This window comes from Dendrobates tinctorius, unplaced genomic scaffold (genome assembly GCF_039654945.1).
Source record: "Dendrobates tinctorius isolate UK_male_01 unplaced genomic scaffold, ASM3965494v1 ptg000158l, whole genome shotgun sequence".
In the NCBI taxonomy this organism is placed as follows: Eukaryota; Metazoa; Chordata; class Amphibia; order Anura; family Dendrobatidae; genus Dendrobates; species Dendrobates tinctorius.
This window is the reverse complement of record NW_027361825.1, coordinates 17,166,976-17,181,553: the sequence shown is the minus strand read 5'-3', so window position 1 is coordinate 17,181,553 and position 14,578 is coordinate 17,166,976. Positions and strand designations below refer to the sequence as shown.

Below are 14,578 nucleotides of genomic sequence, written 5' to 3'. Positions count from 1 at the left end.
TGTGGCTTCGTTACCCTGAAAACAAAAGGATAGGAGTTAAAATTTTAACACTCCGGTCCTTCAATCACCTTGACATCATCTGTTGAGGGAGAGTTATGAGGCTCCACATACATCAGATGATCAGCTGGTCAACTTTCATCTAATGTGTATGGGGGTCTTAAAGTGCATATCAGCTATTTTTAGCTAATGTATGGTAATTTAAAAATATGAATCTGCCATAAGGGTCCAGAGATATGGAACTTTTAATTTAGTGCTGACTTTTAGACTGCGTTCACACGTCGCGGTTTTTTCGCGGTTTTTAACGCGCGATTTTTCCGCGAAAACGCAAAAAAACAGCATCCCATGCAATCCTATGGGATTCCGCAACGCTGTGCTAATGCTGCAGATTTTCCTGCGGCGGAATCGCATTGCGGAAAAATACGCAGCATGCTCATTATTTTGTGGAATCGCAGCAATTCCGCCCACATAGGAATTCATTGTTCTGCTTACTTCCCGCATGTGGCTATGCCCACCATGCGAAAAGTAAGCAGAACATTTGCGGATGGTACCCACGGTCCGGAGGAGAGGACACTGTCCTCCGTGCTCTGGGTACCATATCCTTGTAAAAAATAGAATTAAAATTAAAAAATCGGGTTATATTCACCTTCCGATGTCCTCTTGATGAACCCCCTGTAGTCAGGTCTGGGAGGCCTGAAAACCGCACCAACCTGTCTGACTACCCCTGGACATAAGGAGGGGGCTGGGGTGGGCAGGAGCTGTTCAAGTCAGAGCCTGTGTGGTGATGATCGTGTGAGAACAGCACGTCAGAAAGAAGGGGAAGCATATGGACCCATTTCATCCTCTGTCTGCTAGATTATTGGGCTCTCATCTCCTTGGACATTCATCCTGTTACTAAACTGCATTCGTGTTCTGGACTATTGTATCCTCAGTGTTGTGGATTGTTTATGGACCTTTTAGTTTTGCCTATAATAAAGGTCTTGGGATTGTTCACGCTTCCCTCGCTCTGTTGATTATGTGGTATCGGAGAAGGACCCCTTGACAGAGGGGGCAATACACGGTATTAAGAAATGGGGTATGTGAAGTTTTAATCAGGGTCATTTGAATGTTTGGGTTGTCATTATGATTTAAAAAGAGAGAACACAGTAGTTTGACAATAAATGGCTTCACCCAACCACTAACCATGAGTGAAGAAAAAGTTTTGGTAGTATCATTCATATTCTATGAAAAAAGGACAAGAAAGCAAAAACTCTGCCTGAATATATAAACTTTTGAGCACAACTGTGTATATATATATATATATATATATATATATATATATACAGTATATATGTGATATCAGTATACATTATATAATATCAGTAGTGTACAGAATGTTATAAATGATATCAGTGTATATTATATAGTATCAGTATTGTACAGTATATTATAAGTGGTATCAGTGTATATTATATAATATCAGTATTGTACAGCATATTATATGTGATATCAGTGTATATTATATAGTATCTGTATTGTGCAGTATATTATATGTGATATCATTGTATGTTATATAGTATCAGTATTGTACAGTATATTATATGTGATATCAGTGTATATTATACAATATCAGTATTGTACAGCATATTATATGCGATATCAGTGTATATTATATAGTATCAGTATTGTGCAATGTATTATATGTTATATCAGTGTATATTATATAATATCAGTATTGTAGAGTATATTATATGTGATATTAGTGTATATTATATAATATCAGTATTGTACAGTATATTATATGTGATATTAGTGTATATTATATAATATCAGTTTTGTACAGTAAATTATATGTGATACCAGTGTATATTATGTAATATCAATATTGTACAGTATATTATAAGTGATACCAGTGTATATTATATAATTTCAGCATTGTACAGTGTATTGTATGCAATATCAGTGTATATTATGTAATATCAGCATTGTACAGTATATTATAAGTGATGCCAGTGTATATTATGTAATATCAGCAATGTACAGTATATTATGTTTTATCAGTGTATATTATGTAATATCAGCATTGTACAGTGTATTATAAGTGATACCAGTGTATATTATGTAATATCAGCATTGTACAGTGTATTATAAGTGATACCAGTGTATATTATGTAATATCAGCATTGTACAGTGTATTATAAGTGATACCAGTGTTTATTATGTAATATCAGCATTGTACAGTATATTATAAGTGATGCCAGTGTATATTATGTAATATCAGCAATGTACAGTATATTATATGTTATATCAGTGTATATTATGTAATATCAGCATTGTACAGTGTATTATAAGTGATACCAGTGTATATTATGTAATATCAGCATTGTACAGTGTATTATAAGTGATACCAGTGTATATTATGTAATATCAGCATTGTACAGTGTATTATAAGTGATACCAGTGTATATTATGTAATATCAGCATTGTACAGTATATTATAAGTGATGCCAGTGTATATTATGTAATATCAGCAATGTACAGTATATTATATGTTATATCAGTGTATATTATGTAATATCAGCATTGTACAGTGTATTATAAGTGATACCAGTGTATATTATGTAATATCAGCATTGTACAGTGTATTATAAGTGATACCAGTGTATATTATGTAATATCAGCATTGTACAGTGTATTATAAGTGATACCAGTGTATATTATGTAATATCAGCATTGTACAGTATATTATAAGTGATGCCAGTGTATATTATGTAATATCAGCAATGTACAGTATATTATATGTTATATCAGTGTATATTATGTAATATCAGCATTGTAAAGTGTATTATAAGTGATACCAGTGTATATTATGTAATATCAGCATTGTACAGTATATTAGAAGTGATACCAGTGTATAGTGTACGGTATATTATATAGTACTATCAGCATAAGGTATTGCAGGCTGAGATCAACATTAATCACTACATTATATATGATTGCTGTATATTGTATTTTGAGGGGATTTCAGTATTATTTATCTCATCCTCATATCACTGTTGGTTATATAACACAAGGCACTGAAATTAAACATATATAGACAACCCAAAATATAATCTTTTATCCCAGATGTTCTAAGAGGAGACTGATGCAGCATTTCTACTATCCTCCATGATAGACAAAGTGCTATAATCACATATGTGCGTAGGATGAGCACGGAGCGCATGGCACAGAAGCTTGCGGTCTATTCTGTCTTGTAAGGATCTTCTTGCTGCTGTGGTTGTCTCCTCTGCTCCAGCTGTGGGGACATTGTGAGATTACTGCAGCATTCCTGTACACAGCCCCCTCCTCCCTGCACCAACATCCAAACTCTTGTCTCCTTCCCCTACTGAGCCCCCTGAGGATGGTTAACCCTCTCCTCATCTGGATGGCCAGCACAGGGCTCACTGCTAAACTGTCATTCAGAAATTAACTATTAATACCTTAAAATGTGCTGCCTCAAGTTATCTAATTCATTGTGAGTACAGAAGTATGAGGGATGACGCGGCCCTGCACGCCCAGTATACATAAACTATTGGCATAGTTATTTTGTATGCACATAGTACTGTGTACATAAAATCACCGCAAGGTGCAGAGTCCAAATAACAGTGCCATGCAGTGTCCGAATGACAGTGCCATACAGAGGCCAAATAACAGTGCCATGCAGTGTCCGATTAACAGTGCCATACAGAGGCCAAATAACAGTGCCATATAGTGTCTGAGTAAAAGTGCCAAATAAAAGTGCCATACAGTGTCCAAATAAAAGACCCATACAGTGTCCAAATAAAAGTGCCATACAGTGTCCGAATAAAAGTGCAATACAGAGTCCAAATAAAAGTGCCATACAGAGTCCAAATAAAAGTGACATACAGTTTCCAAATTAAAGTGCCTTACAGTATCCGAATAAAAATGTCACACAAAGTCCAAATAAAAGTGTCATATAGTGTCCAAATAACAGTTCTATATAGAGTCCAAATAAAAGTGCCATACAGTGTCCAAATAACAGTACTATACAGTGTCCAAATAAAAGTGCCATAAAGTGTCCAAATGAAAGTGCCATACAATGTCCAAATAACATTGCCCTACAGTGTCCAAATAAGTTTGCTATATAGTGTTCAAATAACTTTGCTATACAGTGCTCAAATAACAGTGCAATAGTGTCCAAATGATAATGCAATGCAATATCCAAATAACAGTGCCATTCAATGCCCCCAAAAAGTGCCATAAAGTGTCCAAATACCAGTGCCATACAATCAATGTACAAATAAAAGTACCATAGAGACTCCAAATAACAGTGTAATACAGTGCCCAAATAATGTTATACACTGCCCAAATAAAAGTGCTATACAGTGTCAAAATAATAATAATAATGTCAATGTCCAAATAACAATGCCATATAGGGTCTAAATAAAAGTGCCATATAACGTGAAATAATAGTACCTTACAGTGCACGCAAAAAAGTGCCATACAGTGTCCAAATAAAAGAATCATACAATGTACAAATAAAAGTGAAAAACTGCCACACAGTGTCCAAATAATTTTGCTATACAGTGTCCAAATAAATGTATGAAGATTTGCCAGACAGCATCTACAATGAGCTGGCCCGTGGCCCAGAAATACGAGCCACAGACTCTGCATTCTACCATTCACAGGAATGAGGGCATTTTACATGTAGTGATGAGCTGACGACGGATCTGGGATGATATTAGTTACCCCGGGTCATTGTCGGTAAAGACATTTTCAGTGATTGGCAAGTGTAATCATTATAAAATGTGAGCAGTCTATGAAGGTTTTTCTGGAGTTCAACTTTATGGACATAAAGCTTTTCTCCTAGTCGTGCACTGGGGTTATGCCAAGGCACGTCCTAATGCCACACATCGGACATCGTGCCCAACCATAAATCCCAGCTATAGCCCGCTGGGCAGCATTGCAGGGCAGAACAATCACTGTTCTGTTTATAGAAACTTTTTAGAGAAGGTAGCAAAATAGGGAACTTAAAACATAACATTTAATGGTAAATATTAAAATACATAGGCACAACACGCATAGAGATCAGAACCCCCAAGGTAGCAGCAAGAACCTAAATCAAGAGCCTCCCATGAATTATACCTGGCATGGTGGAGCCATCCTGTCCTGGCCATATCCCCTGATGAGTCCTGGTGGGGTGAAACGCGTTGGGGGTGGTGCCTTTTTGGAATGGCATAATGATTCCTACTCTTGGCATTGATGCTTATGTTTATGGCCTAGTACCATCAGCTCCATAAGAGGTTCTTTCAACAAATATCGGCGGTCCTATTGGGTAGCCCTCCCAGGGCTGTGGGGTACTCGGTACCGGGCCGGTGTCAGGGGGAATGTGTCACAGCGGCGGTGACCCGGTCCGTGGCCCTGGGCACCCAAATCAATGGTGGTTTGAGATACAGTTTATGTGATAGTTCGTGACGCCACCTGTGGTGTTTGGCAAGCAAGATGTTAAGCCAACGCTGCATGCAGATCCTCTGGGGCTGATGTTGTTGCAGCATAGATGGTGTAGCTCCCCACAGGTGAAGCTGTAACCCCAGGGCAGTGAATAGGCGCAGGCAGTGTGAGGAATGTTGGTACCCAGATGTAGCAGTGCTGATGGTGTTGGCGCACAAATGAATGGAAGACACCAGGGCTTGCAGTTCCAAAGCTTTACTCACAGTTCGTGGTACACACTGGTGCCTGCCTCCGTGCCGGGTAGAGAATCAACCAACCTCCCGGGCAAGTCAGGATTCTCCTCTCCAACACTCCGCGAACATGTACCTCTCCCGAACGACTCCTCTATTGCGCCTTTTAGTGTGAAGAGCTCCAGTACCGTGGTACTCTGAAGTTCCTCCTGTCAGATGTTCCTAACAACTCTACTTGTATGACAGACAGCTGTAGCCACTCTCGGGGACTCCCTTCTCTGGAGTCCTGGCTCTCTATTCAGTTGCTGTTGTGCCCCAAGTCTTGGATAGGAGTAATGCATTTACAGCCAACTACTCCACCGTTGTCTGCTGCAGAACCATAAGTGTCCATACAACCTCGGGGACCGGGCCCCGGCCTTGCGCTGAGAACCTATAGGCAGGGTTCCTCTTCCAACCCACAACTCCTCTCTGTTCTCCTACTGCTTCGTTCCGTACTGTTCCTTCTCTCTCTTATGGAAGCTTAGGTTGCAGTTCTACGTCTTTCTCCTTCTGTTCCTTTCCCGTGCCAGCTGGCTCAGATCACTGAGGCAGCTGCAGCACTCCTTCCTCTCTCCCTCTTCTAGGGATCTCCTTCCTCTCGGACCCGTCCTCAGACTCTCCTGACTGACTGTCCAGACTCACTCCCAGGCTGACCTCCTGTCAGACTGACCTGTAATTCTAAACCTTCCCAACCTTTTATATATCTCAACTCCACCCACCTCCCAGCACATCTCGTGTTACGAAGCAAGAACCCACGAAAGGTGCTCTACTACCCTCTAAACATGGAGCCGCAATGTGGTCCTTTTCTGAACTATCCTGTGTGGGGTGCAGGTGTTGGAGTGTGGAAAGGAGTTCCCAACTTACCTAGGTGGTGGGGCACTACACCTTAGGAGAAGGTGCAGTACCTCTGTGGCGACTGAGCCTCAGGGGCGCCACACTATCATCTAACTTTACTGGGTGAGAATGTTCCAGTTTTTATTATATGGATCTCTATTGTAATGTTGGGGCAGAATGTCAGTGGTACTGGCATGTTTTCAGGCTTCTTATCTCTCACTAGGTCTATTTTACTGCACTGCCAGTGGTACTGGTATTGGTAGTTTATGATAGACCCCTGACTTAGCAGATTTAGGTTCTTGCTGCTACTGTACCTTGTGGATTCTGATCTCTATGTTTGTTGTATCTATGTATTTTAATATTTACCATTTAATGTTATGTTTTAAGTTCCCTATTTTTGTACCTCCTCCAATGACATTGAAGAATCCACATTTTCTGAATTTTTTGTCTATACTTTGAAATTGCTTATTTGTATGTAGGAACTTTTTACGTGCACAACAGATTATAGTTATTGGCTACGTCTGGTTGGAGCTTGTGCAAAGCCATAGACATGGGTTCTCTATGGGGGGGCATGGGTCCTCTATAGCAAGGCATGGGTCCTCTATGGCGGGGCATAGGTCCTCTATAGCGGTGCTTGAGTCCTCTATGGCAGGGCATGGGTCCTCTAAGGTGGGACATGGGTTCTTTATGGCCGGGCATAGGTCCTCAATGGGGGGGCATGGGTCCTCTATGGCCGCGCATGGGTCCTCTATGGTGGGGCATGGGTCTTCTATGGTGGGGCATGGGTCTTCTGTAGCGGAGCATGGGTCCTCTATGGCAGGGCATGGATCCTCTATGGTGGGGCATGGGTCCTCTATGGCCACGCATGGGTCTTCTATGGATGTGCATGGGTCCTCTATGGCGAGGCATGGGTCCTCTATGGCGGGGCATGGGTCCTCTATGGCGGGGCATGGGTCCTCTATGGCGGGGCATGGGTCCTCTATGGCGAGGCATAGGTCCTCTATGGTGGGGCATGGGTCCTCTATGGCAGGGAATAGGTTCTCTATGGCAGGACATGGAGTCCCTACACATCTGTAGTACTGTCTATGTTAAACACAAGGGTGTGCTACAAGGTCTGTATACTGTCATATGTAGTGCAGTCAGGTTCAAGTGCCGCTATTTGTTGAGTTGTCAGGCCGATCTTCTGCCATATGATGCACTGTCTGAGCCGTGTGTTGAGATACGGTGTGCTGTCGGTTTTCCATAATGCCATATGGTGTACTAACATTTTGGTGTACTGCCAAATGTTGTATTGAAAGGTCTTTTATCCTAGCCTTTAGTGTACTACCATATTGTGAACTGTGAGGTTCATGTGCTGCATTATGGTGTCCTATCAGGTCTGGGTACTTTGATATAACGTGGTGGCAGATTTACATACTGCTATACTGTGTATTGTTAAGTACGTGAGCAACAGTATAGTGTGCAGTAGTATGGTGTGCTGGCAGGTCCTCATATGTCTACATCTGGTGCCCCTGGGTTCACATATTGCAATATGGTGTACTGTCATGTCTGTATATTGCCATATAGTGTACTGACAGTCCTGTATACTGCCATATGGCGTGCTGTCATGTTTGTGTACTGCCATATAGTGTACTGATGGTCCATTGTACTGTCATATTGTGTGCTGCCATATAGTGTATAGTATACCAACATAACATTGTACCATACTGCAGCACACAGATCTGACAGCACACCAAATGGCAGTGCACAGGACTGTCACTAACTATATGGCAGCACACCACATGGCAGTACACAGGACTGTCAGTACACCATATGGCAGTACACAGTAATGTCGGTATACTGACATATGGTGTATTGTGTTGAAAAAACTTGGCACACAAGGAGCAGTATAGCATGAGAAAAAAGGTTCCATTTATTGTGCATCCAAAAAATAACGTTAAACGTTTTTGGTCTCGGTAGGGTCCATCGTCAGAACTAAATGAAATCATGGTGAAAGATGTGTGCAAAAACCATAGAGGGTAAAAAAAAGGAAAAATACATCAGACAATGCAATACAATAACATAATATTTAAATAATAATTCAGTACAATTTGAAGAGAGTATATTATGTCATAAGCGATCAAAAGAGAGGTGGTTGCCGTGGAAGTCGTCTCGGTGGGATGAAGAGCCCAAAATGCTACCTGTGAACATGGAATCAAAAGGCACAGAATTATTGTTTAAGTATTATGTTATTGTATTGCATTGTCTGATATATTTTTCCTTTTTTTTTTATCCTCTATGGTTTTTGTACACGTCTTTCACCATGATTTCATTTGGTTCTAACAAAGGTCCCTACTAGGACCGAAATTGTTTAACGTTATTTTTTGGATGCACAATAAATGGAACCTTTTTTCTCATGCCATACTGCTCCTTAAGTGCCACGTTTTTTCAACACTATATACTGCGGACTGGATACCCTACTTGGGCACCACAAACCCCTGATTGGATGAGTGCCGTGTTTATTATATTGTGCCATATGGTGTACTGTCAGGTCACTGTGTTCTATAATGCACCATATTCTCTACTGAAACAACAAAGCTCCATAGGAGGCACTAGGAGGTACAATATGGGCCCATGGCAGACTATGGGCACCATATTATGGATCCATTGCATGTGAGCAGGAGGTCTATTAAGTCTGTCGTCTCTGGCTCTTTCAGTGGTGAGCTGTCGGGATTATTGGATGGTAGATGTGAGAACATTCCCTTTAATGTTTTGTACCCTATATGTTACATTTGAGCTTCCCCCACATCATATTACAGATCTGATCCTCAGGGCAGAGAACAGTAGGCATAAGCTGGATTGTAAAGCCAACGCTCGGTAGAGAATCCAAATCTTTCTATGTTCAGAAGTGGAAACTCCTCGTACATCATCCGGAATGAACTTGAAGACAGATTAAGCTTTTCATCAGAGTCAAATTATATCAGAATCACATGTGAAGGAAGCAATTAAGATGGCGAAACGCTCCAAGCTGGGATGAAACACAAGCACAACCTCAGGCGTCGTCTGATATGTTGCCCAGGACTCAGAACTGGGATATTTCTTCCACACTCACTGGGATCGGAGATCATCAATGGCTCTTTATGGTATAGGGGGCTAGTAAGTAGAAGGGGCTTGCCAGATCCGGACCCTAATCTATCAAGTAGAGTAGAAAGATGCTACAAAAAGCGTCTCTCTCTGTGGAGGACCTGAGAGTCCATTATTATCGATAGGTGCTATGTAATTCTTCTCTTCCCCAGTGGTGGTGCTACAGAGAAGTCAAACGCTTGCTAAAAGGTTCTCTCAAAACTGATCGCTAGTGATCAAAAAGGAATAGGACTAAATGGACAAGACTACTTGGGTCCAACTGCGGCAAGAATGGCAGAAAAGTTGGCGTTCTTCTGAAATGCAAGCAGAGGCAACTTTAAATTGGCCACCCTTGGGGAAGTTTTAATTATTTAGGACATTGATATATTTGGGATTGTGTTTTTTTTTAAATTTTGGCGTGCCTTGTTACCTATTATTACTACTTGCAGTACCATTTTTCACCACTACTTAAGGCATCAATTCTTTAGACATCAATGGAACAGCGCCCCCATCGATGAGTCATAACCTCATTGCCAGTTAAGATGAAGAATATCTGTAAATATTTTATTTGTTAAAGTTAGTCATAATCAATCTGTATAAGTAGGATTGCCATATCTGAGGCAGGGACAGCTATACTGGGCGGTCATTTTTCATTGAACTGATTCCCAGTAACAGAAGAGGTGTTTTTTTCTCCACATACAAAAATGTCTTATAAAATACGTAACTTGTTCCATGGAGCTGGAATACAGGAAATTTGTGGCATGCAACAAAATATGGCTTATAAAATAGATAAATTGAGTTTGCACATGCTCACTACTGCCCAATGTCCCCTGTGTAGATTGAAGAATAGTGAGCATGTGCAACAATTGCTCTATTAGGCTGGTTTCACATTAGCGTTTTTTTGTGCAGCGCATCGTGCGCGTCTATGCGCATGCGTACCTATGTTTAACATGGCGTGCGCATGGTCTTGCGTTTGCACGCGTTCGTATGCGTTTTCATGCGCATGCGTTTTTTCAAGGTGTGCGCCTAGGCGCACCAGACGCAACCTATTGCATTTTTGGGTCCGCCAAAAGGTGTAAAAAAAAAACGCTTGCGCACGGAATGCAACAGAATAACGCATTACAGTCTATGGGAACATGCGTTCGTCTGCTTTTTGTGCGCATGCGGTTTTGGCGTAAAAATGTGTAGACACTGGTTTTAACCTCTAGAGAACGAATGCGCATAAAAACGCAAACGCATGCAAAAACGCATAATGCGTTTTTGCATGCATTTCTATTGCGCACGATGCGCTGCGCAAAAACACTAATGTGAAATTAGCCTTAACTGTATATAGGAGTGATGGTCACACATGCGCACTACAGCTCCATTTTCACAGGGACTCTGGACTCCCTCTTCTCAATATTGCTCAATATTGGACAAAACAGAATTCATCATCTTTCCCCCATCTCACGTGACCCCCCCTACGAACCTATCAATTACAGTAAATGACTGCCCACTCTCCCCAGTCCCACAAGCTCGCTGCCTCGGAGTAATCCTTGATGCTGATCTCTCCTTCAAACCACATATCCAAACCCTTTCCACTTCCTGCCGACTTCAACTCAAAAATATTTCACGCATCCGTTCATTCCTCACCCAAGAATCTGCAAAAACCCTAGTCCATGCCCTCATCATCTCTCGCCTTGACTACTGCAACCTCATGCTCTGTGGCCTCCCCTCAAACACTCTCGCACCCCTCCAATCTATTCTAAACTCTGCTGCCCGACTAATCCACCTGTCCCCCCGCTATTCCCCAGCTTCTCCCCTCTGTCAATCCCTTCACTGGCTCCCAATTGCCCAGAGACTCCATTACAAAACCCTAACCATGACATACAAAGCCATCCACAACTTGTCTCCTCCATACATCTGTGACCTCGTCTCCCGGTACTTTCCTGCACGCAACCTCCGATCCTCACAAGATCTCCTTCTCTACTCCCCTCTTATCTCCTCTTCCCACAATCGCATACAAGATTTCTCTCGCGCATCACCCCTACTCTGGAACTCTCTACCACAACATATCAGACTCTCGCCTACCATCGAAACCTTCAAAAAGAGCCTGAAGACCCACCTCTTCCGACAAGCCTATAACCTGCAGTAACCACTGATCGACCAAACCGCTGCACGACCAGCTCTACCCTCGCCTACTGTATTATCACCCATCCCGCTGTAGATTGTGAGCCTTCGCGGGCAGGGTCCTCTCTCCTCCTGTACCAGTTATGACTTGTATTGTTTAAGATTATTGTACTTGTTTTTATGTATACCCCCCTCACATGTAAAGCGCCATGGAATAAATGGCGCTATAACAATAAATAATAATAATAATAATAATAATAATAATAATAATATTGCTGCCTTCCCCCAGGGCCTCCTGTTTAACGAAGATGGTTCCAAATTTAATGTGAGATTTCATAGACCCTGATAAAAAATCACTAACAAGGCTCCTAACTATCACATGACATTTATAATTCCATTCCTCTTTTTAATGGCACAGAGGCCTAAAGATCGCAATACATCTTAAACACATGTTGGCCAAACTGAATAATTGTGGTGGACTACCTAACGTGGTCCCGTGGCTCACTTCAGATTGGAGCTGTCTGGTCAAAGAAGAATTGACCATGTTGGATTTCATCCTTTGAACTAGCCAGATGTTACAAATACCTAAAATATCTCAGAAAGACTTGGGAAGAAGAGGAAGATCTGTTGGCTAAAGTAGAGTTAGGCTCACAGATATGGCCACTTTTAGACAATCTCGGGCATCAAGCTCAAGGCACAAATTCAACTTGTGCAACCACAATAAAAAACGAACTTCCAGCAAATTTATCTCCCTTTTTTGGTGATGGGTTAAGTGGTTGTTCGGGACTCGCATATTAATTATCTATCCATGGGATAGGCCATCAATATGAGATTGCATGGGGTCTGGCAACCAATACCCATGCTAATAAGATGATATCTGCTTCAGAAGCCCAATGTAAGGAACGTATGAAACGGAAAACCACAACTCCGTACATTGAGTCGTGACCGCTGCCGAATCCTGGGCTTTATCTACCATTCAAGGGTTACCATATCCTTCCACATTGTCCACATTTTTCTTAAAGGACACTCTTTCAACACCTTTACAACCTCTTTTCCAAATGACAATCAGATGATCGCTGTGGTCCCAACACTGATACTTCTACCGATCACCTGTTTTCGGTGAAGGGGGCTATTGACATGTTTTTGCTTTGGCTAACAGAAGAGGTTCCCTTCCAGAGGGTCCATCTAATTGACTAAAGGACATATAGAAAGGGTTGCCCAGAATGGTCTAACCCTGCTCGAAGACATATTGCAGTGTGCTATTGGTCTTCTTTATCTGCACACTAACACAAGAGCGAACATGCAAAAAGTGAACTTTTCACAAACCGCTTTTTTGGTTTGCGGCACATGATTTTTAGGATGCACGGCTATTTGCTATTCTTGCTGTCATTGAATTAGGTTGTAATAAATTACTGCATGCCTTGTTCCCATTTTTTACCCTTTTCAGCACAGTCATATGTGAGGTTGGTGGGTTCACTTTAATTGCAGATTTGGTGAATATAAACCAGGAGTAATAATACCGTTGGGCTGGAGGATTAGACCACAGGTTGTTAAATGCAGCCTTAGCTCCTCATCGGCTAAGTAGAAATGTAATTTGGTAGACCAGATACATAATTTATCTTTATATATCACTGACCAATAGGATCTAGGCGTGAGCAGGGATCAGATCAATGGCACTCCCTTACACAGTATGTACCAAAACTTGAGACTCTACATCGAAGAAAAGCCACATTTTATTAATTTCTTTTTATTACAGATACAATGTATCATAGGTACAGGCTCATATAAATAGTACTTCAACCATTTTTGTATTTTATATTAATATGTATTTTATTTTATTTTCCTTCAAATGCTACGAATTAGAGATAAAGCGAAATCTAAATTTGACTTTACTTTTATGGCACTCTTTTTTACCACAGGACGGGGAGACCCCCATCTTTTCAACATGCCGGAAGGAGTCCTGAAAGGAAGCAGAAAGCGAACAGGTGAACAAGGTAGGTTCTTAAAGGAAAACCCTAGAAGACACGTTCAATTTTCTGAAGTGTCCTTTCTACCCCCTCACGTACCTTAGAGAAGTTCCAGTGTAAAATGCGAAGGGTACATTTTTCCAAAATGTCTCTAATATAAAAGCAGCATAATTTGTGACCACACTGAACCTCATAGAGCATAGAGATCCAATGTGGGTAGTTTTGGTGGCAAGGTCTATTCGTTGGGAAACACGTATTACCTCGAATTTCCTGGCAAGTTCCTTAAAAGATTGGTCATTCTGAAGAACACAAATAATTTACAGATGCATGTTTAATTCTTTAGATTAATCTTATGTCATGCAAATGATTTCTCTTTTGATTTTTTATACAACTGACGAGAACTTTAGCCTGTTAATTTAGCTTGTTTGGATTATGTTGAAACTAGTTTGTTAATGCTAAGTTTAGTTGGGTAATATTAGAATTATTTTGATAATGTTGAGTTTAGTTGGGTCATGTTGAATTTAGTTGGGTAATTTTGGGTTCAGTAGGATAATGTTGGATTTAGTTGAGTAATGCTAGATATCGTTGGGTAATGTTAGGTTTAGTTTATTTGGGCAATATATTGTGTTTAGTTTGGTAATGCTAAGTTTGGTTTGATAACGTTGGGTTTAATTTGCTAATACTGAGTTTGGTTGGATAATGTTGGGTTTAGTTGGGTAATATTAGATTTACTTTGATAATGCTGGGTTTAGTTGAGTCATCATTTGGCAGGGTAATGTTGCATTTAGTAGGATAATGTTGGCTTTAGGTGGGTAATGTTGGATTTTGTTGGGTAATGTTTGGTAATTTTAGATTTATTTTGATAATGTT

At 40.9% G+C, this 14,578-nt stretch overlaps 1 protein-coding gene across 1 annotated transcript in view; it reads left to right on the top strand.

Moving 5' to 3' along the window:
- Nucleotides 1-14,578, top strand: part of PLEKHG2 (pleckstrin homology and RhoGEF domain containing G2) — a 113,820-nt gene that overhangs the window by 28,488 nt on the left and 70,754 nt on the right. Inside the window, exon 3 of the mRNA XM_073549017.1 lies at nt 13,661-13,735. Coding sequence (XP_073405118.1) covers nt 13,687-13,735 — 49 coding nt within the window. The 5' untranslated portion in view covers nt 13,661-13,686. The remainder of the gene's footprint in view (nt 1-13,660; nt 13,736-14,578) is intronic.